Consider the following 27,684-nt stretch of genomic DNA (forward strand, 5'->3'; position numbering starts at 1 on the left):
TGAAAGAACATCCCAAACTACAGTTGTTCGTTTTTTAAAGTCCTATTACCACTGAGAACTTTCTAATTACATGAAATTATATAACACAATTGGTAACAAATAATTACCAGGTATTTAGGGGACTAAATAAGGTGGTACACCTCCACCCTTCACTCCCCACCTGGTATGAAGGCAACAAATACAGCAAATTTGTGCCCTGTTTCAGGAAGCTAGGCGTATGTCGCACATCACTACTTCACAGGAGAGGCATTTGAACGTCTTTTACTTTTTATCAAAATGTGTTTTTGGGCAGAAATACCTTCTGGAACATGTGAACTTTCATGTGCCTTAATAGAAAATGTGTATTCCATCTGTAAATACGAATGAAATTGTTAAATTACAAGCCTAGTTGGTTTAGCCACGGAAAAAGACAGGAACCTTCCCGCTAGCCATGATTGGCTGAGATGGGTGGGCTGGACATGCCGGGAGATGAGTTTGGTTTGGTCTGCCATGTAGCAGGCTTCTGTCTATAACGGGAACTCTTTAGTATGTGTTGATAGTCATTTCTACCGCGCCGGTTTTTGAAAGTTTTAACATTAGCCATTGAGAACTACAAAAGTGTTGCTACTTTTGTCAACAACACTGATGCCCTGAATTTAGCAGGTGCTATTGACAGATCAGTTGGAAAAAGTTGTGATGGGCTACTTTCTGCACACGCCACGGTTAGTGTGAACCGGAGTGACTTAACACAACGCTGGCCAAACAAGATGTAGCTACAAACAAAACGGAGTTAAATGGTTCCAGTCTGCCGTGAAGATTTCATCCATGTATAAGGGTAAGAGTCTAGCTACATTTTCAGATATTATAAGTTTCTAATTTTGTCAGAAAGTCATTTTTCATTGCAAGTTAAAGCGTACTGTTAGCTAGCTAGCGCATGTTAGCTTGCTGGCTCGCTAGCTGACGTTACGTGTATGATCTGTAGTAATATTATTTGAATCAGAAAACGATTTTCATTACTAGTTATAGCTTAATGTTAGCTAGCTACCTAACATTGGACATTGTTGGTTAGCTTTAGCTACAACAATCAGTTTGTATTAGTACGAGTTGGGATTATGACGGTTCATTGTTTAGATAGCTACATGTCTAAACAAAAAAATCCACTTCGCCAGATCATTACACAACCCATCAAGTTAGCCAGGTGTGTCTGGGGGTGATTACGGCCATCTGTTGTATTTCATGAACACGTGTACGTCTAGACAATAGTGACCCATCCACTTAGCTAGATGTGGCTGGGGGGTGAATATAGCATTTCTTTCACATGGCCTATCAATTTAGGCAAGTGTGTCTGGGTAAGCATCATCTAATAAATGATCAAATATTGACACTATATTTTTTTATCTGGACAATTTCTATTTTTTATATTACTTGCAAATATGCAAGTAACCATTTCACAGTACCATTTACACCTTCTGTATCCTGTACATGTGACAAATAAACTTTGATTTGATTTGATATAATGTGTGTTTACCAGAGATGGTAAAGTCAAGAAAAACATGACCTGCACCAAAGTCATAATTAGGATATTGGACAAGGACTAGATAAAGTGTATTTTTTCCTGGAGCCTCAACTTATTGTAGGCTACTACTTTTAGCACTTTTAGTCTTGAAATACTTGGTTGTTTACTACACTACTCACTCGGTTTAGCACATGGCCTCAAATGTGAATCCTTAAAGAGATGGGTTGGGCTAAGGCTTAAGAGGATGTGAACAATGCTGAATGGGTGTAGACAAAGAAGAGCTCTCCAAGTTGGTGTACCAAAACATTCATGGGCAATTTTCTCAAAAGTGGGGTTACAAGTTTATCAACTTTCTAAGCAGAATTACTTTCTCAATGTTCCTCAACTGGAGTGTATGATATCCACATTTCTAGCTCTGAGTCTGTACTTTTATCCAATGTAAAAGACAACATTTAAAATTTTGCTACATAGGACCGAATCCAGGTGGTGGGTCACATTTTTGCTCTTGGACAACACTTACACAGCTGATCCAAGTAATCAAGCCAGTGATAAATTTAGGTGCCTTAGTACTGGACAGGAACAAAAAGAAATGGAGTTAAAAAACACTGGCTTGGACGGCCATACGGTACTGTAGGCCTACCTGTAGAAGTCGGACTCGAGCAGTGTGAGCTGTCGGGCGATCTCAATGGGGTGGAGGGTCATGAGGTCAAACTGGTCTGTTTGGCCCGGCTTACTGAGGTGCCACTCGATGGGCGGCGGCGAGCTCTCGAAGGTGATGTTGTGGCTGGGCCCGTTTGCCTGCGCCTGCTTCTTCCTCTGGATGATCTTGGTGATGGACTCCACCCACTTCTTCATGGCCTTGCCTGGGAGGGGTCACAGAGAGGGAGATTGTCACTCAGAGAAGAGAAGGAGAAGAGAGGTGAAAAAAATACACTAAATTAGAAGAATATAGAATACAAGAGACGGGAGAGGAAGAGACAAGAGGAAAAGAAGAAAGAGGAGAATATACAAGACAAAAAGAGAGGATATGCAACGAGAGAAGAGAAAGTCCTTGCCCCGATTTAGCCACACATACCTCGCACCAATGCAATGAACTCCTCCAGACGCTTGAGTAACTGGCAGTCCCGCTCAAAGTCATAGAAGTGGTGCTCCACCCAGTGGCGACATACATTCAGTACTCTGCAGGAAGAGAGAGTAGGTCAAAACCAGTTAGATAGCAGTTACAGACCAGCAAGAGACCGCTAACTACAAATCCTGACCTAAAAACTAAATAAATCTGACCCTGGATTAGCAACTTAAACCAACTCCTAAGAGACTGGGAAAGAGATGAGTTGACTGATAAGAGACCAGATAGCCACAGATGAATTGAGAGCTACAAAGAGTGCATGCCTGAAAAATATATGGCAGCTAGAAATGAAAACTGGATGTTCTTCAGAGAGAGATGTAAAGGTTTGAGGGTAGCTGAAGGCTGGGACATAAAAACAAACAAACAAACAAAAAAGATAATTAACGTAAAGTATATTGTCCGTGAAATCTATGTAGTATGTATAACCTGAAGTGAAGCCTGAGTATTGTTGTCCATTAGTTTACTCCAATTAGGGGAGGGGTGGTAGGGTTAGTGGAAAATAATGTAGTAAAATATATGCATAAAAAATTCTATATATTTACAATGCATTCGGAAAGTATTCAAACCCTTTGACTTTTCCACAATTGTTTTTCACTGCAAAAACAGGTTTCTAGAAATGTTTGCACATTTATAAAAAATTGTAAACTGAAATATCACATTTACATAGGTATTCAGACCCTTTACTCAGTACTTTGTTGAAGCATCTTTGGCAGCAATTACAGCCTCGAGTCTTCTTGGGTAGGACGCTACAAGCTTGGCACACCTGTATTTGGGGAGTTTCTTCCATTCTTCTCTGCAGAACCTCTCAAGCTCTGTCAGGTTGGATGGGGAGCGTCACTGCACAGCTATTTTCAAGTCTCTGGCTGGGCCACTCAAGGACATTCAGAGATTTGTCTGAAGCGAGTCATGGGTTGTCTTGGCTGTGTGCTTAGGGTCGTTGTCCTGTAAGAAGGTGAAACTTCGCCCCAGTTTGAGGTCCTGAGCGCTCTGGAGCAGGTTTTCATCAAGGATCTCTCTGTACTTTGCACCGTTCATCTTTCCCTTGATCCTGGCTAATCTTCCAGTCCCTGCTGCTGAAAATGATCCCCACAGCATGATGCTGCCACCACCATGCTTCACTGTAGGGATGGTGCCAGGTTTCCTCCAGATGTAACGCTTGGCATTCAGGTCAAAGAGTTTAATCTTGGTTTCATCAGACCAGAGAATCTTGTTTCTCATGGTCAGAGTCCTTTAGGTCCCTTTTGATAAACTCCAAGCGGGCTGTCAAGTGCTTTTTACCGACGAGTGGCTTCCGTCTGGCCACTCTACCCTAAAGGCCTGAATGGTGGAGTGCTGCAGAGATGGTTGTCCTTCTGGAAGGTTCTCCCATCTCCACAAAGGAACTCTGGAGCGCTGTCAGAGTGACTATTGGGTTCTTGGTCACCTCCCTGACCAAGGCCCTTATCCCCAGATTGATCAGTTTGGCCAGGCAGCCAGCTCTAAGAAGAGTCTTGGTGGTTCCAAACTTCCTCCATTTAAGAATGACGGAGGCCACTGTGTTCCTGGGGACCTTCAATGCTGCAGAAATGTTTTAGTACCCTTCCCCAAATCTGTGCCGACACAATCCTGTCTCTGAGCTCTACAGACAATTCTTTCGACCTCATGGCTTGGGTTTTGCTCTGACATTTACTGTCAACTGTGGGACCTTATATAAACAGGTGTGTGCCTTTCAAAATCATGTCCAATCAATTGAATTTACCACAAGTGGACTTAAATCAAGTTGTAGAAACATCTCAAGGATGATCAACGGAAACATGGTGCACCTGAGCTCAATTTCTTGTCTCATAGCAAAGGCTATGAATACTTATGTAAATAAGGTATCTGTTATTTATATTTAATATATTAGCATTTTTTTTTTTAAATAAACTGTTTTCGCTTTGTCATTATGGGGTATTGTGTAAATTGCTGAGGATTAAAAAAAATACATTTTAGAATAAGGCTGTAATGTAACAAAATGTAGAAAAGGGGAAGGGGTCTGAATACTTTCCAAACGCGCTGTATATAAACAAAATATATAAAAAAGTGCATGCTTCTGTTTCAACCCAGCATTGAAACAGTTTGAAACCTTTCTCTGCTAATCAGGACAGACTACCCTCCATGTGGCACCATAAGTATCACAAGAAAACCAGGATGTTCTGTTGACCACTAGGTCATGTTCATTAGGCACCAAAATAAAAGAAAACAGACGGGGGCTACCTCGACTTTTTTCCTGTCAAATGTTTTGCTACAGTTCCTAATGAACACTGGAATTAGGTGTGGTAAATTGGGAGGGGTGGAGAGGTACCGGAGTTGGACTGGCTGGACAAACTCCTTGCGAAATCGTTTGAGTTCGGCGCTGAGAGGTTGGTCTCCGTTCTCTATGGCCATCTGGTCTGCCTCTGTGGGCTTTGGCTCTGGGATTTCAAACCTGGAAGGTTCCGGAAAACAAAATCACAACTGAGAAGACACAGCAGTGTGGAATCTGGGAGACACCTTTAACCAGACAGTAGATGGTGATTGCTATACACTAGATGGCAACAATAAAGATTGGTATAATTCGAAATATTTGAACACCTAGGTATGTTTCTACCAGGGCTGACGCCATTTAGTCGACTGTTCGATTGTTTGGTTGATAGGCTGTTGGTCGGCCGAGATTTTTTGAGCGGAGCAGTCACAAACCTATATATTTTTTTCATTGCATACAAGACACCTGTCTGATTCACGCATGTCTTAGTGGAATATGCGGAGGCCCCGGAGATCCAAGAAGGGGAGTGTAGCTAAGATGCACAATGTCTCTCCCGACATTTCGTGCATAATCCCCCCATTACATATATCATCAGCAGAGTAGTACATTTACCGTTAATTCTCATAATTTCTAATTGATAATGTTTGTTTGGTTACAGTAATTTCTGTTAATGCATTCAATATATCATTACAGTTGTTTACCATTCTCATCGTTCGGAGTGGACAAGTTGTTTTGTTTGCAGAGCTCACAATCTATCCTACCTTTGTGAGAAAAAATGTCTGATTGCCTTAACTCCCCACCACAAATTTTTTATTTTACCTTTATTTAACTAGGCAAGTCAGTTAAGAACTAATTATTATTTACAATGACGGCCTACCCCAGCCAAACCCGGATGATGCTGGGCCAATTGTGCGCCACCCTATGGGACTCCCAATCACAGCCGGATGTGATGCAGCCTGGATTCGAACCAGGGACTGCAGTGATGCCTCTTGCACTGAGATGCAGTGCCTTAGACCGCTGCGCCTCTAGTTGTGGAGCTTCTCAAAGTAATTTATTCTTCACCTCAAACAGCGAGTAAAGGTGTTTTTTATTGATAATGACAACAGTTCCTCAACATATTTGAAAAATATTTCCAGCTCTCTCCCTTTCGATCGAACCACTCAGCATGAAAGGGAAAAGTGTAATGCTCTGATCCAGTGCAAACATCATAAAATACCTCTTATCCCTTGCACAAATAGCCTACAGCTGTGTCTGTCTGTCCCGAGTTTACTGGCGCAGGAAACTGAGGGCCCAGAATATTTTATAAAATGATGCAAGTTTGCTAGCGCGAGCGTCGGGCCCGGATCCAGTTGATGGCCTAGTTCAGGTATTCCCAAACTGGGGTACGCAATGCCGTCGTGGGTACGCCAAATAAAAATGTGATTTACATTTTTTTTAATGTTTTTTATAATAATAAATATATATATTTCTTTCACATTTTCAAACATTCCATTTATATTTTCCAACATTTGAGTGAGGTTTTCCAACATATACATTTGAGTGAGGTTTTTCTCTCGCCAGTCCACTTACCGATATCTGAACAAGAGAGCCTCATCAAAATTGCAACAAGCGGTTCTGTGACAATTTTATTTAAAATCAGAAGCCACTGCCAGATTTCTGGATTGGGCTGCGCTCAGAGTATCCTGCCTTGGCAAATCGCGCTGTTAAGACACTGACGCCCTTTGCAACCACGTACCTATGTGAGAGTGGATTCTCGGCCCTCACTAGCATTCAATCTAAATACAGGCACAGACTGTGTTTGGAAAATGATTTAAGACAGACTCTCCAATACAACCCAACATTGCAGAGTTATGTGCATCCTTTCAAGCACACCCGACTCATTAACCTGTGGTGAGTTATTCACAATTTTCGATGAACAAATATGGTTTCATATGTAAGATGATTAACTTCTTATGGCTGCAGGGGCAGTATTGAGTAGCTTGGATGAAAGGTGCACAGAGGTGCCCAGAGTAAACAGCCTGCTCCTCAGTCATAGTTGCTAATATATGCATAGTATTATTAGTATTGGATAGAAAACACTTTGAAGTTTCTAAAACTGTTTGAATTATGTCTGTGAGTATAAAAGAACTCATATTGCAGGCAAAAACCTGAGACGTTCCACTTCCTGTTTGGATTTCTTCTGAGGCTGCTAGATTTTCAACCAAGCTCCCAATGAAATTACAGCGAGATATGGATGAGTTTTCACTTCCTACGGCTTCCACTAGATGTCAATAGAACTTTGTCTGATGACTCTAATGTGAAGGGGGGCCGAAGGAGACAGGAATGAGTAATCACTGCCATGAGGTGACCACGCATTGAACATGCGCGTTCACGTGATAGGCAGCGCCGTTCCATCTCTCAAGTCAATGTAATTCTCCGGTTGGAACGTTATTCAAGATGTATGTTAACAACATTCTTAAGATTGATTCAATACATCGTTTGACATGTTTCTACTGACTGTTACGGAACTTTTGGACATTTCGTCACGTTATAGTGGACGCGCTTTGTGACTTTGGAATTGTTTACCAAAAACGCTAACCAAAGTAGCTAATTGGACATAAATAATGGACATTATCGTACAAATCAAGCATTTATTGTGGACCTGGGATTCCTAGGACTGCATTCTGATGAGGTTCATCAAAGGTAAGGAAACATTTATCATGTATTTTCTGGTTTCTGTTGACTCCAACATGGCGGCTAATTTGGCTATTGTTCTGAGCGCCGTCTCAGATTATTGCATGGTTTGCTTTTTCCGCAAAAAAAATTTGAAATCTGACACAGGGGTTGCATTAAGGAGAGGTATATCTATAATTCCATGTGTATAACTTGTATTATCATCTACATTTATGATGAGTATTTCTGTTGAAACGATGTGGCTATGCAAAATCACTTGCTGTTTTTGGAACTAGTGAATGTAACGCGCCAATGTAAACTCAGATTTTTTTATATAAATATGAACTTTATCAAACAAAACATGCATGTATTGTGTAACATGAAGTCCTATGAGTGTCATCTGATGAAGATCATCAAAGGTTAGTGATGAATTTTATCTCTATTTCTACTTTTTGTGACTGCTATATTTCGCTGGAAAAATGGCTGTGCTTATTGTGGTTTGGTGATGACCTAACAATCGTTTGTAGAGCTTTCGCTGAAAAGCATATTTGAAATCGGACACTTTGGTGGGATTAACAACAAGATTACCTTTAAAATGATATAAGACACATGTATGTTTGAGGAATTTTAACTATGAGATTTCTGTTGTTTGAATTTGGCGCCCTGCACTTTCAATGGCTGTTGTCATATCGATCCCGTTAGCGGGATGCAGCCATAAGAAGTTAAATAAAGAGCAGAATTATTGATTATTATTATATTATTATTTGTGCCCTGGACCTATAAAAGCTCTTTGTCACTTCCCACAAGCCGGGTTGTGACAAAATGTCACACTCATTCTTATGTTTAATACATTGATTGTATAGTGTGTGTGTGGCAGGCTTACAATGATGGCAAAAAACAACCTTTGAGAGTGTGCTGACCCTGGTGCTGGAGGGGGTAGGCAGCTGCAGATTGAATGTTTGAAGGGGTACAGGACTATAACAATTTTGGAAACCACTGGCCTAGTTGATACAATGTTTCAAGTTTGATGCAGACAGGCCATTATAGAATATACATATATTTAAAAAAAAATATTTTTTTTTTTTTTTTTTTTAAATCAGGATATTTTCTACCTGCAGGCTGCAATGTTAATATTTGTTGGCTTTATGTAGGCTTTATGTATTTTTTACAGAGTTGGCAATGGCAATAGAAGTTACTTTTAGATTTGTTTTATATTCATTTAGATAGAACTTAGATGAACCACATGGCAAAGATTTTAAGATACGAAGACTATTAGAAATTAAATGAAACTGTTAATTGATAATCCTAACTGGCACGCAGAACGGTAGAAATGGTAACATAAATTGGCATTCCAAATGGAAAAGGTTGCCGACCCCTACTGTAGCCTATTATCTGTGAAGGCTAGCAGCAGAGGGAGGAGGGCGGCACAGGTTTTTTCCCCTTCTGTCTAGGCCATCTTGATCTCTGGCTCTCTCGAGTGATTTGTGTGTCTCAATTATTTAATCAAACAGTGTACTTAAAGCATCAGACAAGCTACATATAGTTGATTTTATTAAAAATTGAAAAATACACATTTAAAAATGTCGACCAATCGATTGGTTGAAACAGACGACTCTCGGTTGACCAAGATTTATTTTAGTCAGGGACAGCCCTAGTTTCTATAAATGTATATAGGAATATCTTGTCCGTGATAAATACATCCCTGTCTTTGTTCTGACAAAGGTCAGAGTCAACGAGCACGGACAAATATCTTGTTGACTGAAAACATTTTCCGAAGTGAAAGGCAATGTATCTGATGTTGAAAAATATGATACAATATTAGACAAAGGTAGTTCTTCAGAGAATAATAACAGTGGAGCCCAAATCGTAGAATCCACATAAATCGTAGAATGGCATCAACATTCTCACCTCTCCATAAGAAGACCCAGCAGCTCCTGAGGTTTGCAGAAGGACCTGTAGGTTGTTAGAAATGTTCGGACAAAATTTGGATCTGTAAGAAGGAAAAACAATAGGATTGTCAGCCATTTTGTTAATCATTCGCAGCATTGTGCAAGTATCTATTTTTCTTTCATGACTTTCAGTATGAAATTTGCTACCGTTTGCCAGCTAGATATCTTATAACTATTAAGTTAACAGTCTAAGATATGCTAACCAATGTCATGTGTATTATTAGGCAACAAACAGAAAAAAACAGACTGAAACATGGGGGACAACTCGACTTGTCCAATAAGAAAAATGTCAAACATTCCCTAGTGAACATGACCCAGGTCTGTGTGTATATTAGGAGTGCGGATGCTGTGGTTATGCGGGTCTTGGAGTGGGAGCTAGCAAGAGCTAGATCTTCTGCAGTCCGAACAGAATCGTCAGCTAGTGGTTCACATGATGGATCTGTCCAAGCTCTTTCGCCGGGTCTGGCTGGGGTTGGAGGGCAGTGGGTGGGGGGGAACAATAGCTGCCTCAGTGTGGATTTACAAACAATCGGCCTGGAACCATTTCAGCCAGGAAACAGACGCTGCTCTGACGCACGCAACTGCCACTCCACCACACACACGCTTAAAAATAGATTACCCGCCTGTCCTTCCCACCACCGACATACACACTGCAGTGTTTCTCCTAGGCTTTGGCCACAAATACAAGTATACTGTGGGACAAGTCAACAACATTACTTGGGTATGACTCAACAGAATATGAACTTATAAAAAGTTAGATTTTCACTGGGCAGTTACTTTAAAGTTAACTTCCTGCAATTTTACAATTTTTTTGCCTTGGCTTATGTTGTGTTCTTATGCTATCCGAGTGACTCAAACTTTAAAACAAAATTAATTTTAGATTCTCACTGACAGTTTAGTTTTTATTCTGGTGGTTGTTAGTTCTCAAAGATGATCTTAAAAAAATATATATATAGCTCCATTATCTTTTCTACATATTTTATATCTGGATTTAAATCATTCAAGTGTAAACCGAACAGGTTTTACCATCCCAAACTTTATTTTGTAACTTATTTCACGCACAAGTCAAAAGTGTAGACACCTACTCATTCAAGAGGTTCTCTTTATTTTTTTTACTGTTTTCTTAATTGTAGAACAATAGTGAAGAAATCAAAACTATGAAATAACACACATGGAATCATGTTGTAACCAACATTTTTTTTTTTTTTTTTTTTTTTTTTTTTTTTTTTAAATATATGAGATTCTTCAAAGTAGCCACCCTTTGCCTTGAAGACAGCTTTGCACACTCTTGGCATTCTCTCAACCAGGCATTCTCTCAACCAGCTTCATAAGGTAGTCACCTGGAATGCTTTTCAACTAACAGGTGTTCCTTGTTAAAAGTTTACTTGTGGAATTGCTTTCCTTCTTAATGCATTTGAGCCAATCAGTTGTGTTGTGACAAAGTAGGGGTGGTATACAGAAGATAGCCCTATTTGGTAAAATGCAGAATCAAATCAAACTTTATTTGTCACATGCGCCGAATACAACAAGTGTAGACTTTATCGTGGAATGTGAAAAGTACCAGCCCTTAACCAACAGTGCAGTTCAAGAAGAGTTCAGTTGATTTGGTAAATATTTTCTTAAGTAGAAAATAAATAAAATAACACAATAACAAGGCTATATATACAGGGGGTACCGGTACCGAGTCAGTGTGCGGGGGTAGAAGTTAATTGAGGTAATTTGTACATGTACAGTTGAAGTCGGAAGTTTACATACACCTTAATCAAATACATTTAAACTCAGTTTCACCATTCCTGACATTTCATCCTAGTAAAAATTCCCTGTCTTAGGTCAAGTTAGGATCACCACTTTATTTTAAGAATGTGAAATGTCAGAATAATAGTAGAGCGAATGATTTATTTCAGCTTTTATTTCTTTCATCACATTCCCAGTGGGTCAGAAGTTTACATACACTCAATTAGTATTTGGTAGCATCGCCTTTAAATTGTTTAACTTGGGTCAAATGTTTTGGGTTGGGTTTTGGGTTTTTGGGCTTCCACAAGCTTCTCACAATATGTTGGGTGAATTTTGGCCTATTCCTCCTGACAGAGCTGGTGTAACTGAGTCAGGTTTGTAGGCCTCCTTGCTCGCACACACTTTTTCAGTTCTGCCCACAAATGTTCTATAGGATTGAGCTCAGGGCTTTGTGAAGGTCACTCCAATACTTGGACTTTGTTGTCCTTAAGCCATTTTGCCACAACTTTGGAAGTATGCTTAGGGTCATTGTCCATTTGGAAGACCCATTTGCGACCAAGCTTTAACTTCCTGACTGATGTCTTGAGATGTTGCTTCAATATATCCACATACATTTCCTCCCTCATGATGCCATCTATTTTGTGAAGTACAGCAGTCCCTCCTGCAGCAAAGTACCCCCACAACATGATGCTTCCACCCCCGTGCTTCACGGTTGGGATGGTGTTCTTCGGCTTGCAAGCCTCCCCCTTTTTCCTCCAAACATAACAATGGACATTATGGTCAAACAGTTCTATTTTTGTTTCATCAGACCAGAGGACATTTCTCCAAAAAGTACGATCTTTGTCCCCATGTGCAGTTGCAAACCGTAGTCTGGCTTTTTTTATGGCGGTTTTGGAGCAGTGACTTCTTCCTTGCTGAGCGACCTTTCAGGTTATGTCAATATAGGTCTCGTTTTACTGTGGATATAGATACTTTTGTACCCGTTTCCTCCAGCATCTTCACAAGCTCCTTTGCTGTTGTTCTGGGATTGATTTGCACTTTTTGCACGAAAGTACGTTCATCTCTAGGAGACTGAGCGGTACGACAGCTGCGTGGTCCCATGGTGTTTATACTTGCGTACTATTGTTTGTACAAATGAACGTGGTACCTTCAGGCGTTTGGAAATTTCTCCCAAGAATGAACCAGATTTGTGGAGGTCTACACAATACTTGTGGGGCTGTAGTGGACCCACGCTCCACTACAGCCCTGTTGATGTTAAATGGGGGCCTGTTCGGCCCGCCTTTTCCTGTAGTCCACGATCAGCTCCATTGTCTTGCTCATATTGAGGGAGAGGTTGTTGTCCTGGTACCACACTGCCAGGTCTCTGACCTCCGTATAGGCTGTGTCATCGTTGTCGGTGATCAGGCCTACCACTGTTGTGTCGTTAGCAAACTTGATGGTTTTGGAGTCGTGTTTGGCCACACAGTCGTGGGTGAACAGGGAGTACAGGAGGGGACTAAGTACACACCCCTGAGGGGCCCCAGTGTTGAGGATCAGCGTGGCAGATGTGGTGATTGACACCCTTACTACCTGAGGGCGGCCCGTCAGAAAGTCCAGGATCCAGTTGCAGAGGGAGGTGTTTAGTCCCAGAGTCCTTAGCTTAGTGATGAGCTTCGTGGGCATTATGGTGTTGAATGCTGAGGTGTAGACAACGAACAGCATTCTGACATAGGCGTTCCTTATGTCCAGGTGGGAAAGGGCAGTGTAGAGTGCGATTGAGATTGCGTCATCTGTGGATCTGTCGGCTGCCGAGAGCGTTATCACACAGATGCAGAACTGCTGGTGCTCTCATGCATGCTTCAGTGTTGCTTGCCTCGAAGCAAGCATAAAAAGGCATTTAGCTCGTCTGGTAGGCTCGCGTCACTGGGCAGCTTGTGTCTGGGTTTCCCTTTGTAGTCCGAAATAGTTTTCAAGCCCTGCCACATCTGACGAGCGTCAGAGCCCGTGTAGTAGGATTCAATCTTAATCCTGTATTGACGCTTTGCCTGTTTGATGGGTTGTCTGAGGGCATAGCGGGATTTCTTGTAAGTGTCCAGATTAGCGTCCCGCTCCTTGAAAGTGGCAGCTTTAGCCTTTAGTTCGATGCTGCTGTTGCCTGTAATCCATGGCTTCTGGTTGGTATATGTACGTACGGTCACTGGGGGGACGACGTCGTCGATGCACTTATTGATGAAGCCGATGACTGAGGTGGTATACTCCTCAATGCCATTGGATGAATCCCGAAACATATTCCAGTCTGTGCTAGCAAAACAACCCTGTAGCGTAGCATCCGCGTCATCTGACCACTTCCGTATTGAGCGAGTCACTGGTACTCCCTGCTTTAGTTTTTGTAAGCAGGAATCAGGAGGATAGAATTATGGGCAGATTTGCCAAATGGAGGGCGAGGGAGATCTTTGTTTGCATCTCTGTGTGTGGCGTAAAGGTGGTCCAGAGTTTTTTCCCTCTGGTAGCACGTGACATGCTGGTGAAAATCTGGTGAAACTGATTTACGTTTGCCTGCATTAAAGTTCCTGGCTACTAGGAGCGCCGCTTCTGGATGAGCATTTTCTTGTTTGCTTATGGCCTTATAGAGTTGGATGAGTGCGGTCTTAGTGCCAGCATCGGTCTGTGGTGGTAAATAGACAGCTACGAATAATATAGATGAGAACTCTCTTGGTAGATAGAGTGGTCTATAGGTACTCTACCTCAGGCGAGCAATACGTTGAGACTTCTTTAATATTAGACATAGCGCACCAAGTCCATACTATGGCAAGAACAGCTCAAATAAGCAAAGAGAAACAACAGTCCATCATTACTTTAAGACATGAAGGTCAGTCAATAAGGAATATTTCAAGAACTTTGAAAGTTTCTTCAAGTGCAGTTGCAAAAACCAAGTGCTATGATGAAACCGGCTCTCATGAGGACCGCCACAAGAAAGGAAGACCAAGAGTTAACTCTACTGCAGAGGATAAGTTCATTGAAGTTAACTGCACCTCAGATTGCAGCACAAATAAATGCTTCACAGAGTTTAAGTAACAGACTTAACAATTAATGTTTGAGGAGACTACGTGAAATCAGGCGTTCATGGTCAAATTGCTGCAAAGAAACCACTACTAAAAGGACACCAATAATAAGAAGAGACTTGCTTAGGCCAAGAAACACGAGCAATGTACATTAGACTGGTGGAAATTTGTCCTTTGGTCTGGTGAGTCCAAATTTGATATTTTTGGTTCCAACTGCCGTGTCTTTGTGGAACGCAGAGTAGGTGAACGGATGATCTCCGCATGTGTGGTTCCCACCGTGAAGCATGGAGGTGGTGGTGTGATGGTGCTTTGCTGGTGACATGGTCTGTGATTTATTTAGAGGCACACTTAACCAGCATGGCTACCACAGCATTCTGCAGCATTACGCCATCCCATCTGGTTTTACGCTTAGTGAGACTATCATTTGTTTTTCAACAGGACAATGACCCAAAACACCTACAGGTTGTGTAAGGGCTATTTCACCAAGGAGAGTGATGGAGTGCTGCATTAGATGACCTGGCCTCCATAATCCCCGAATCTCAACCCATTTGAGATGGTTTGGGATGAGTTGGACCACAGAGTGAAGGAAAAGCAGCCAACAAGTGCTCAGCATATGTGGGAACTCCTTCTAGACTGTTGAAAAAGCATTCCAGGTGAAGCTCGTTGAGAGAATGCCAAGTGTGCGCAAAACTGTCATAAATGCAAAGGGTGGCTACTTTGAAGAATCTCAAATATATTTTGTTTAAGCCTTTTTTGTTTAAGCCTTTTTTGGTTACTAAATGATTCCATATGTGTTATTTCATAGTTGATGTTTTCACTATTATTCAATGTAGAAAATATAAAAAATAAAGAAAAACCCTTGAATGAGTAGGTGTGTCCAAACTTTTGACTCGTACTGTAAATATGTATAGGGGTAAGGTGACGAGGCATCAGGATATAGTAAACAGAGTAGCAGCCTACATGATGATTGTATGTGTGTGTGTGTGTGTGTGTGTGTGTGTGTGTGTGTGTGTGTGTGTATAGAGTCAGTATACATGTGTGTGCATGTGTGTGTGAGCAAATGGTCCCTCTCACACTCACAAAAAAGTATTCAGACCCCTTGACTTTTCCACATTTTGTTACATTACACGCTTACTCTAAAATTGATTAGATAAAAATTGCTAACATGTTAGCAAATGTATGACAAATAAAAAACAAATACCTTATTTACATAAGTATTCAGACCCTTTGCAATGAGACTCGAAATTGAGCTCAGGTGCATCCTGTTTCCATTGATCATCCTTGAGATGTTTCTACAACTTGATTGGAGTCAACCTGTGGTAAATTCAATTGATTGGACATGATTTGGAAAGGCACACAACTGTCTATACAAGGTCTCACAGTTGACTATGCATGTCAGAGCAAAACCAAGCCATGAGGTCAAAGGAATTGTTTGTAGAGCTCAGAGACAGGATGGTGTCAAGGCACAGATCTGGGGAAGGGTACCAAAACCTTTCTGCAGCATTGAAGGTCCCCAAGAACACACTGGCCTCAATCATTCTTAAATGGAAGAGTTGGCTGCACGGCCAAACTGAGAAATCGGGGGAGAAGGGACGTGGTCAGGGAGGTGATCAAGAACCCGATGGTCACTCTGACAGCTCTCCAGAGTTCTTCTGTGGAGATGGGAGAACCTTCCAGAAGGACAACCATATCTGCAGCACTCCACCAATCAGGCCTTTAGGGTAGAGTGGCCAGGCGAAAGCCACTCATCAGTAAAAGGCACATGACAGCCCGCTTGGAGTTTGACAAAAGGCACCTAAAGGACTCTCAGACCATGAAGGACTCAGACCATCCTTGATGAAAACCTGCTCCAGAGTGCTCAGGACCTCAGACTAGGGTGAAGGTTCACCTTCCATCAGCAAGGGCATTGAAGATGAAACGTGGCTGGGTCTTTCAGCATGACAATGATCCCAAACACACCGCCCGGGCAATGAAGGAGTGGCTTCGTAAGAAGCATTTCAAGGTCCTGGAGTGGCCTAGCCAGTCTCCAGATCTCAACCCCATCGAAAAACTTTGGAGGGAGTTGAAAGCCCGTGTTGCCCAGCAACAGCCCCAAAACATCACTGCTCTAGAGGAGATCTGCATGGAGGAATGGGCCAAAATACCAGCAACAGTGTGTAAAAACCTTGTGAAGACTTACAGAAAACGTTTGACCTCTGTCATTGCCAACAAAGGGTATATAACAAAGTATTGAGATAAACTTTTGTTATTGACCAAATACTTATTTTCCACCATAATTTGCAAATAAATTCATTAAAAATCATACAATGTGATTTTCTGGATTTTTCCCCCTCATTTTGTCTGTCATAGTTGAAGTGTACCTATGATGAAAATTACAGGCCTCTCTCATCTTTTTAAGTGGGAGAACTTGCACAATTGGTGGCTGACTAAATACTTTTTTGCCCCACTGTAGCTGTGCAGCGACACTCCCCATCCAACCTGACAGAGCTTGAGAGGATCTGCAGAGAAGTATGGGAGAAACTCCCCAAATACAGGTGTGCCAAGCTTTTAGCGTCCTACCCAAGAAGACTCGAGGCTGTAATCGCTGCCAAAAGTGATTCAACAAAGTACTGAGTAAAGGGTCTGAATACTTACGTAAATGTGATATTTTTAAATGTATTTTTATATATATATATATATTTGCAAACACTTCTAAAAAACATTTTTCTGCTTTGTCATTATGGGGTATTGTGTGTAGATTGATGAGGCGAAAAAAACACGATTTAATCAATTTTAGAATAAGGCTGTAACGTAACAAAATGTGGAAAAAGTCAAGCGGTCTGAATACTTTTCAAATGCACTGTATTATAGATCATTTGAAAGGTCATGAAAGAACCACTTGTCAAACAAAGTTTAAAATGTATCAGGGTTTCCTTTTTAATGCTTACAGGTCATTCGGATATGCAGTGGTGTAAAGTAATGAAGTAAATTTTTGAAGTATTTATACTTAAGTAGTACTTTAGTGCATCTGTACTTTACTATTTACTCCATACATTTTCCCTGACACCCATAAGTACTCGTTACATTTTGACAGGAAAATGGTCCAACTCACACACATCAAGAGAACATCCCTGGTCATCCCTACTGGCGCTGATCTGGCGGACTCACTAAACACAAATGCGTAATTTGTAAATTATGTCTGAGTGTTGGAGTGTGCCCCTGGCTATCCGTCAATAAAAATATATTTTTAATTTTTTTTATGGTTGGTTTATACCTCCTTTTGATACTTAAATACATTTTAGCAGTTCCGTTTACTTTTGATACTTAAGTATATTTAAAACCAAATACTTTTACTCAAGTAGTATTTCACTGGGTGACTTTCACTTACTTGAGTCATTTTCTATTAAGGTATCTTTACTTTTACTCAAGACAATTGAGTACTTTTTCCACCACTGCTGTTGTGTACCAGAGGGGTCAATGGTCAACGTTCTGTTGACCTGAACATTCCGAAAATGTGTCTGAATCTCTAAGCTTTCCAATCATATAAGATTAGAGGGTACAAGTGCGCAATAACTTGTTGTATAGTGATATTGTTTGTCATAGGGTAAAATCCCAATGGGAAAAATAGATGGGACGGAGGGATGAAAGACAACACGCAGAAAGCTATCATTGCTGCACTGATAACACACATTTTCCAACTCTAGGGACATTGACCTTCAAAAAAATCACTTAGAGACATCATTGTTCCAAGTGAGCCCGACCGACCCTCCTGGCTCATGGACTATATTGATTCTTGACTACAATTTATGGCAAAAGAGAAGCATAGTTCCATGCAAATTGTAATGCAGATAGTCAGGACAGAGAGATAAGAGAGAAAGCGTGTGTTGTCCCTGCCCTGCTGTCTCCTGGGTGGGAGTAGGGTGTGTGTCCAGGCATGAGGTGCATCGCACAGGAAGCACCTTTTTCCCCTTTTCAAATTACCCTGGCCACACAGACACACTTTTCCTCAAAAGGCTTGTTTCCCTTGGCTTATTTGAAATCAGTGGCACACAGACTGTTGGAAACTAAAAAGGAAAATAGTGGCCTATATTTACACCCTACTTTTTATTCGTGGGAGGAAGTTTACACAGGGGTGTGAGCTGGACAGTCCACCCATAAGAGGAATGTTCTCTCCTGGCTTTGTATTGTGCTGGAATAACCTTGGGCCAATGTTTTTTAACTCCAGTCCTTCAATACTCCCCACAGCACACATGTTTGGTGTAGCCCAGAACAAGCACACCTTAATCAACTAGTCAACTAATCATCAAGCACTTGGGTGAGTTGAATCAGGTGTGCTTCAACAAAAGTGTACAGTTTGGGGGGTACTCATGGACCACAGTTGAGAAACACTGCTCTAGACTTGCAGAGACAAAACCCAAACGTATGTGTAAGAGTTCAGAAAGGATTCCGTGCTATAAACAAAGGAAAACGTGTGTCTTTAAGAAGATTTTATACAACACCTGTATGGTTGCATGACATTGAATAACACATAGAAACAGACCAAATTCAGAAGCGCTTGGCCTAAATGTTTTGCTCCCCGGATTACCAGAGCCCACATCCACTTGGACTTTGAGCGATTGAATTTGGCGATTTATTTCCCCAAAACGACGTCATTACTTTTAATTAATGAAGAGCTTATTGGTCCAATCGCAGCCTTGTATCTGGTTAGGTACAATGGCACCCGTCAGTAGAGAAGAATACAGACCCCATGGTCTAACTACTACTATGCATGATGGGTCATTCAGCCTTTCTAAAGAGTGACTTCTCACAAAACCCAGACAAAGAATGACCATGATTTTCTGAATTTTCACAAAATATAATCCATAGAACAGTCCTTAGGTTGAAGGATTGTTGACATATATTTGACATTTGTATCTAAAAGCATAATTGAGAAAGAATTAATACAAGTTGGCATATTTCTGACATTTTAGCCTTATCCAGGCCGCCTTTAAAACTCCATAGTGTTTCATCTGTAGGTGCTACTAAGCAAACATTGGTGTCATATGAATTTTTATTGCTTGCTCTGAAATAGGAGTAGTAATTTGGTTTCAAATCACATTTTTACATTAATTTATGAATATAGAAAAATAAACATAAATAGACATTTTTGATTTGGCATTTAAAAAAATATATATATATTTTTGAACATGATATAGCCTACTCTACAGGCATATCAAAGTTCCAGATGGGATCTCTGCTACTCTTAGTCATGATCCAATTTGTAAGCATTACCAACAGTGAATGTGAAAATGTATTCAAAATGGTCACCCTCTGCTGGTGATATGCAGGATACAAGTAAAAGGAGGGCTGTGATTGGTTACATTGCCTATTACGCCAATTTCTCTGTATAAAATGGGCCATAACTTTAAAACTAGCAGAGATCCCACTCTGGAACTTTGATATGCAACTTCAAATCTTTTTTATTTTATTTTTTTATCAAAAAACTCTTCATATTACAGAACAAGTGGTAAAGCTTCATACGACAATTTCTGCTTTGTAGCACCTACAGATTAAGCATTGTGGAGTCTTAAAGGAGGCCTGGGTAAGCCCAAAATGTCATAAATATGTCAACTTTGAGATAAATACAGTTGAAGTCAAAAGGTTACATACACCTTAGCCAAATACATTTAAACTCAGTTTCACAATTCCTGACATTTCATCCGAGTAAAAATTCCCTGTCTTAGGTCAGTTAGGATCACCACTTTATTTTAAGAATGTGAAATGTCAGAATAATAGTAGAGCGAATGATTTATTTCAGCTTTTATTTCTTTCATCACATTCCCAGTGGGTCAGAAGTTTACATACACTCAATTAGTATTTGGTAGCATTGCCTTTAAATTGTTTAAACTTGGGTCAAACGTTTTGGGTTGCCTTCCACAAGCTTCCCACAATAGTTGGGTGAATGTTGGCCCATTCCTCCTGACAGAGCTGGTGTAACTGAGTCAGGTTTGTAGGCCTCCTTGCTCGCTCATGCTTTTTCAGTTCTGCCCACAAATGTTCTATAGGATTGAGGTCAGGGCTTTGTGATGGTCACTCCAATACTTTCACTTTGTTGTCCTTAAGCCATTTTGCCAGAGCTTTGGAAGTATGCTTGGGGTCATTGTCCATTTGGGACCATGCTTTAACTTCCTGACTGATGTCTTGAGATGTTGCTTAAATATATCCACATAATGTTCCTCCCTCATGATGCCATCTATTTTGTGAAGTGCACCAGTCCCTCCTGCAGCAAAGCACCCCCGCAACATGATGCTGCCACCCCCGTGCTTCACGGTTGGGATGGTGTTCTTCCGCTTGCAAGCCTCCCCCTTTTTCCTCCAAACATAACAATGGTCATTATGGCCAAACAGTTCTATTTTTGTTTCATCAGACCAGAGGAAATTTCTCCAAAAGGTACGATCTTTGTCCCCATGTGCAGTTGCAAACCATAGTCTGGCTTTTTAAATGGCAGATTTGGAGCAGTGGCTTCTTCCTTGCTGAGCGGCTTTTCAGGTTATGTCGATATAGGACTCGTTTTACTGTGGATATAGATACTTTTGTACCCGTTTCCTCCAGCATCTCCACAAGGTCCTTTGCTGTTGTTCTGGTATTGTGAAATAATCTGTCTGTAAACAATTGTTGGAAAAATTACTTGTGTCATGCACAAAGTAGCCGACTTGCCAAAACTATAGCTTGTGAACAAGAAATGTGTGGAGTGGTTGAAAAACAAGTCTTAATGACTCCAACCTAAGTATGTAAACTTCCGACTTCAACTGTGTATGTCAACAACCCTGTCTCCAAAGGACTATTTTATGGATTACATTTCGTGACCATCCTGAAAATCATGGCATCTTTTTGTTTGGCTTTAGTGAGGAATCACTAAAGGAGTTCAGGTGTCACTGAAGTCTGCAAAGTGATTACCTCAACAACACTGTAATGGCTAGCTCACCAACATTCCACAAAGGGCTGTGTTTAAATTGTATTTTTATTTAACCTTTATTTAACTAGGCAAGTCAGTTAAGAACAAATTCGAATTTACAATCACGGCCTACCAAATGGCAAAAGGCCTCCTGCGGGGACAGGGGCCTGGGATAAAAAAAAATAAAAAAAATACAATATAAAAATAGGACAACACACACATCACAACAAGAGAGACAACACTACATAAAGAGAGACCTAAGACAACAACATAGCAAGGCAGCAACACATGACAACAACCACATGGTAGAAACAACATTGTAGCAGCGCAAAACATGGTACAAACATTATTGGGCACAGACAACAGCACAAAGGGCAAGGTAGAGACAACAATACATCACACAAAGCAGCCACAACTGTCAGTAAGAGTGTCCATGATTGAGTCTTTGAATGAAGAGATTGAGATAAAACTGTCCTGTTTGAGTGTTTGTTGCAGCTCGCTCCAGTCGCCAGCTGCGGCAAACTGAAAAGAGGAGCGACCCAGGGATGTGTGTGCTTTGGGGACCTTTAACAGAATGTGACTGGCAGAACGAGTGTTGTATGTGGAGGATGAGGGCTGCAGTAGATATCTCAGATAGTGGGGAGTGAGGCCTAAGAGGGCTATGTAAATAAGCATCAACCAATCAATCAAGGGGAAGTTCAGTATTTTATAACTTGATGCTAGAGGGTTCCTAACCCTGAAAGTAGTCTATGGGCCGGGAAAAACTGTAATCCGTGGTTTGATTTTCTTTAAACAGCTACGCACAAGGTGAGGATACTGAACTTCCCCTTTAAACACCAAACAGATAGGCAAATTACAGGCAGGAAAGATCTGCTACTACCGGTCGCTTACTAAATGGCGACGTGAAGATGAATAGGCTTCATCCACTTGTTTTTTGTTCTTTATCAGTTCTCGTTGTGTTATCTGGGGCTAAAATGACACTGAAACAAAGCAGGTCATCGCATATCCGCGTTCTGACGTCAACTGTGGCCAAATATTTACGAGCAGTGTGAAAACAGCTATAAATGGATGCGGGGATGACGAAAGTGGGGGGAAGAAATAGGCCTTCCACTATCTTGTCTTTTATGTTTAGCATAAACTGCGTTTGCGCCAAGTTCAAGGTTTTGTGTGTAGAACAACAAGGTGATAACAGGAACATGCACGCCAGGCACTGGGCAAGTGCATAATTGCATAAACACAAACATGGTGTGGACACATGAGTAAAAATAAAAAGGTCAGGACAAAATTAACAAGATACAGAAAATATCTAGGTTTCTAGGAATTCGCTTTCACCTGTCCAGTTCTCTCACATTCAGGAAAAGAAATGTGGAGAGGGAGCCATAAAAGATGCGACCCATGTCTACTTCCTGCTCCTCGTAGCCCTTTACACTCGTACCTGTATACAGGTTGAAAATAGCATATGTGGCAGTACAATAACATGCAGTGTTAACGTTTATGATCACTATGTATGATGTACAGTTACAAGATGACATGGCGTCATACCCTGGGTGGTTCTGAACAGAATGAGCCTGTTTGTCTAAAGCATGACTCTTTTCTATCCGCACCAAAATCACGACCCGTTTCTCTGAATTGCCCTGTGAAAGCCTAACACTAAGATAGTATTTTATAACTGAGCTAGTCATCATGTTGGCAATAGAACAAGCTTTCATGATGCCCAGCTGACACAGATTGCGATTTATAATGGTCAGTTTTTGGATTGCATGAACAACAGTAGTTGTGTGACGACGGTGATGCTGGGTTGTGTTTCAAACAAAACAAATACAAGTGTGCTTGCTCTAGTTCCTTAACGGCTCAGCTAGGAGAACACAAAAAAAAAACGTATAGTTGAAGACTGAGTCATTAAAGTGCAAAAAATTACTTAGGAACTCTGCACACCAGTTAGTCCTCTCACTCAAACTATTTTTTATCTGAGGTTGCACCTACCCCACATTTTCCAGGAATATTGTTATCATGTTACTGAATGTATCCAGAGTATTTTCAGATTTCATTATCAACAAACGCGGTGAAAAGTACAGTAAACGTCAAATGCACATAAAATCAACAGTGTAATGTTTGGATTCAGTCTTGTGAAAGGTGGACTATCGTGTCCTCAACTTTGGTCTAATAATGTTCCCATAATCTCATATTTCTTTCAAATTGACTCCTACCGACCACTTTTTAACCCCCAAACCCTGCCCCTTCCCCCCTGTTCTACGATGGGAAAGGGTCTGCAAGATGTTCTCTTTCAGGATTTAGCAACTACTGTCACGCCACACATCTGAGGGAGGTATTTGTATAGCACGCTGTATGAAAAAGGCACGCATTTCAAAAGGTCATAACAGGTCATACATAGGAAACCCTTTCTGTGTCGTGTGCTTTTTCCTCACCTGCATACATGTGGAAGGTGAGCCTTTCGATGAGCTTGAGCACTGTCCCCGCCTTGATGATAGGGATGCCCGACTTGGACTGCACGTTCTCCTCGAACACCACGTTCTCCTCAGAGTCGGGCGTGGCGAACCGGTAAAGCTCCGCCCCGGGCAGCCTCATTTGCTCCTCCTTCTCCTCCTGCAGCATGGCCGAGTCCAGCATGCGCTCCAGCGTCGAGCGGTACTGCAACGAGATGAGCGCCGCCATCCAGCCATTCTTGTCCTCGGCCGACTTGGCGGCGAACACCACGCTGTTACCGTCTTTGAGGATGATCTCAAAGGCGTGCCGGTACTCGCCCTCCTTGTCGTCCTTGTCGTTGATCTGCACCTTGCGCATGAAGAACTTCTCCTTGAGGCGGTACTCGGCGGTGGACGAAGCGCCAGGCAAGCGCGGCTGGCCGTGGTTGGACTTGCAGCAGATCATCAGGCCGTCGAAGAGGAAGATGTGCCGTTCGTGTTTGGCGCCCACGCGTGTCAGCGTCCCCTCCATGATGAACTCGTTGCAGCACTGGCCGATGTCCTTGCCCTCCCAGCCGTCAATGTTCTTCTGGATCTCGTTCATCTTCTTGATGGCCAGGTGCTTGCCCTTCATCTGCTGGCTGTAGAAGCGGCAGGCCGACTCGCTGGCGCCACCGAAGAGTTTGAGGGGAAAAGTTGAATGTAAGAGAAAGAATGTGAGAGAAAAAAAAGGGAGAGAGGGGGGGGGGAGAGAGGTAGGGAAATGTGGGTCTGATGTTCACAGAACATTGACAATGGAAAACAAATCAACAAAGCCAGCGAGACTGAGATGGAGTGTAGGGTCAAGTGTGGGTGGCTGAGTTTCTAAAGCAACGGTATAACTAAAACTGGTCCAGGAGGGGGTTCCTACAAACAACATCTCATTAACAAAACACTGGGTGCGACTGAAGAGACGTGACTGGCATCCCCACCCATAACTATAATCCTGACCCTAACCTTAAAGGAAAATTCCACCCAAAAACGATCTTGTGGTATTTGTTTCATCAGATTTTCAAGATATATAACTTTCAAATACAGAAATACAGCCAATACGATGCATTTTGCATATAATCTTGAAAACTGGATTGCTGACATGTAAAACATTTTGTAACTTTATCAACAGTGGACTAAAGAAACAAATACCAAAAGGTCGTTTTTGGGTAGAGTTTTCCTTTAACCACACCAATAACCCTAAATTTAACCCAACCAGAACCAATTAAGGTAACTAATTCAATATCGTTTTGCTGGTCAGTCATGTCCCTTCAGTTTCCACCCAACACTGGTGGACCAGCAGGCCAATTGACTAGACGTCCTCACCATTCCAGCAGTTGAACAAAACGGTAGTCTACCGAGGAAGGGCCCACACCCATGGTTAACAGGGTGCCTCGGAGGACCAACTGAGAAAGTGCATAAGAATAGAATGAGTCTAAAAGAATAAAGAGCATCTGATTATATTTCTTTGAGCCAGACACTATTTAAATATTGTTTTGGTTCATCATACCTTTAATATGGTCTATGGTATGACTATCATGTTCAAAAATGAGGTATGAGTATCTCTCATTCCAGTTCTTTTAGGAGCACAATGTAGACTAGTCTTTGTTTTAATCAATCTCTTTATTCTCATATTATACCAATGTCTATTTTCAGTCTTTACTCATTATTAAGGGCCATGCCCCCTGTAATAGTTAGGTCATGTGAGTAGTAAGTTCAAAACCCTTTCAGAAATTCACTACGAAAAGACTGGTTTGAGTGAAAACCAGCACATGCGGTGGTCTTTCAAAACCAGAATGACAAAACGTAAGTAAACAGAAGACGAGAAAGCTCTGCGGCCCACCAGAACCAGAATCTCACCTCTATTGCACATGACAAATCAGCTGAGCAATAATTCCAATGATCACTTCTAAAACCACCTACTTAGAATAATAGAACAGCATTGATCCAAGATTTATTAAAGATTTATTGGGGGTTCTACAATCGATTGAGTGAGAGGGGATGGAGAAAGAAATCAACAAGGATTTAACACCCGCTCGTACAGTGCATCTGAACTAGACCTACTAGTAAACAATCGCAGGGGGGAGCTTACTTTGTTTTTCACGGACGCACAACGACTTGCATCAGCACTCCCGAGAGGCAGGGGAGGCAGGCAAAGCGAACGTGTGCGCGCCTGTCTTCATACCAGCACCTCAAAGTACAGGATGACTGTCAACCGGCCAGAATTAGCTTCCCCGAGAGACGAGGGGCACCTCTGAAGGGCAAGGGATAGACTACACTCAAAACTTCACCCCAAAATCTTTCATTCCCATTTCCCAGTCCCGTTAAGTGTGAAACTCTAAAAACTATATACAGAAAGAAAGTCAAAACTTTGCCTACTCTCAAGTCTGATCAGAGGTTATATTTGAAGTGCATTTACATTCATCTTTAAACTAGCAGTCTTATGATGAAATGAAGTAGTTAATTATAGCAAAAATATATATATAACGAGCATCATTATCAAACCATCATTTATTCCAGGCAGCGATGGACCTCGCCAGAGCATTAGCGACTAAGAGGTTATTATGTTCTCCTAATGAACAGCAAGCTTGCGAAAGAGCAAGCATAATTCAAATGGCTGTGACAATAGAACTCTTGGGTTGTTCTTTGTTCTGGCTCTCGAAATACAAAGACCCCTAGAGACAGGAAAGGTGTAGCGAAAAACGGCCAAAGTCAACAAAGGCAACCCTTGTTGGGTACCCCAACTCAGTGTGTCCTCTCAAACTGTCCATTTTAGCCTCCTGTTTGTGTCACCATCCCCATGTTCCCGCCAAAGTATGGGGTGCAAAGACATACCGTAAGATAAGCCATCCTTTCCCCATGAAAAATGAAACCAAAAAGAACAGCAACAAAGGGGTAATTTTGGGGTGTTTATACCCTACGTCCTCATACTCAACGCTCTTCGCTTCCACGCAGGTAAAGAACGAGCAACAACCGCATGTAACCAAAAAAACACCCTGTTTTCTTCACCAATACAAAAGGAGGGATGGAGAGAAAAATGGTCTGCAAGGTTGGGATGCTAAAGTCCACTGCTGAAAGCAAGGGGATTCTTTTTTTCCCCCTTTCAAACTCTCTCACCTTTTTTTTCTTTTCTCAAAGCCGGGAACAATAATACCAGAACAGGACAGCCCAATTCCTGTCACAACTTCCCTCCGACAACACAGTGGCGAGCCCCCTCCAACCCTTTCCCTCCCCCCACAGGTCTATTTTAGGTCCAGAGGGAAACTCAGAACTGAGCTTAGGGTGGGGGGTGTGCAGAGGATGGGAGGAGTACACCAATGAGGCAGTAGTAAGAATTGCTGTGTGTGTCTATCGTGATGTGTGTGTTGTGCAAGTGTTAACACCTCTTTGAGCATACATAGTGCACATTCGAGACATATCCACCTACTGATGCACATGTGGTACATATGTGCATCTCTGGTCTGTGCCATTATGTGTGTCTGAGTTAGCTTTCCATATTTTGCTTGTGGATTTCTATTATTGCATCAGTCAGTGTGTGTGCAAAATGTATTGTGTGTGTCAGAGCTAGCTTTGTATCTTCTTGGGTAAAGAGAACCAGGTGTGGACGGACCGGGAGGGGTTGTAAGTTGGCGCTCCCCTGCCTACCTCAGCCTCCTCTTGGCCATGTTCTTGGAGCAGATCCTCTCCATGCTACTCTGCAGATTGAGCAGCGCCGTGATGGCCTGCTTCAGACACTCCTTGTCCTCCTCGTCCTCACTTTTCTCCTCCAGTTGCTGTGGAAAAAGAGGAGGGGGGGCAGAGAAAGAGAATAAAATGGGTAGAGAATAAAATGTTGGGTCAGGTGGTTTCGCTGGTAGGGGGGAGTCCGGTGAAGGATCATGATGCGGTCGGTATAAGGCCAAACTCATGAGCAAGATTAGGGCTGAGTAAAGAATAAATTCTTCCTCGCTCGCCCTCTCCATCATTCTCACATTCCCAACCCCCTCAACTCCAGTGTTTTCCCCTTAATTCTTACTTTCTTTAGCGACGACCTAGGAACAAAATGGCTACCAACATTC

General features: G+C 41.8%; 1 protein-coding gene across 1 annotated transcript in view; it reads right to left on the reverse strand.

Moving 5' to 3' along the window:
* Positions 1-27,684, reverse strand: part of LOC120065085 (son of sevenless homolog 1-like) — a 67,729-nt gene that overhangs the window by 10,612 nt on the left and 29,433 nt on the right. The window contains exons 9-14 of the mRNA XM_039015801.1: positions 27,272-27,399; positions 23,600-24,261; positions 9,445-9,526; positions 4,945-5,067; positions 2,571-2,674; positions 2,136-2,358 (exon numbers count right to left, since the gene is read on the reverse strand). Coding sequence (XP_038871729.1) covers positions 2,136-2,358; positions 2,571-2,674; positions 4,945-5,067; positions 9,445-9,526; positions 23,600-24,261; positions 27,272-27,399 — 1,322 coding nt within the window. The remainder of the gene's footprint in view (positions 1-2,135; positions 2,359-2,570; positions 2,675-4,944; positions 5,068-9,444; positions 9,527-23,599; positions 24,262-27,271; positions 27,400-27,684) is intronic.

Source organism: Salvelinus namaycush, chromosome 2 (genome assembly GCF_016432855.1).
Source record: "Salvelinus namaycush isolate Seneca chromosome 2, SaNama_1.0, whole genome shotgun sequence".
Lineage (NCBI taxonomy): Eukaryota > Metazoa > Chordata > Actinopteri > Salmoniformes > Salmonidae > Salvelinus > Salvelinus namaycush.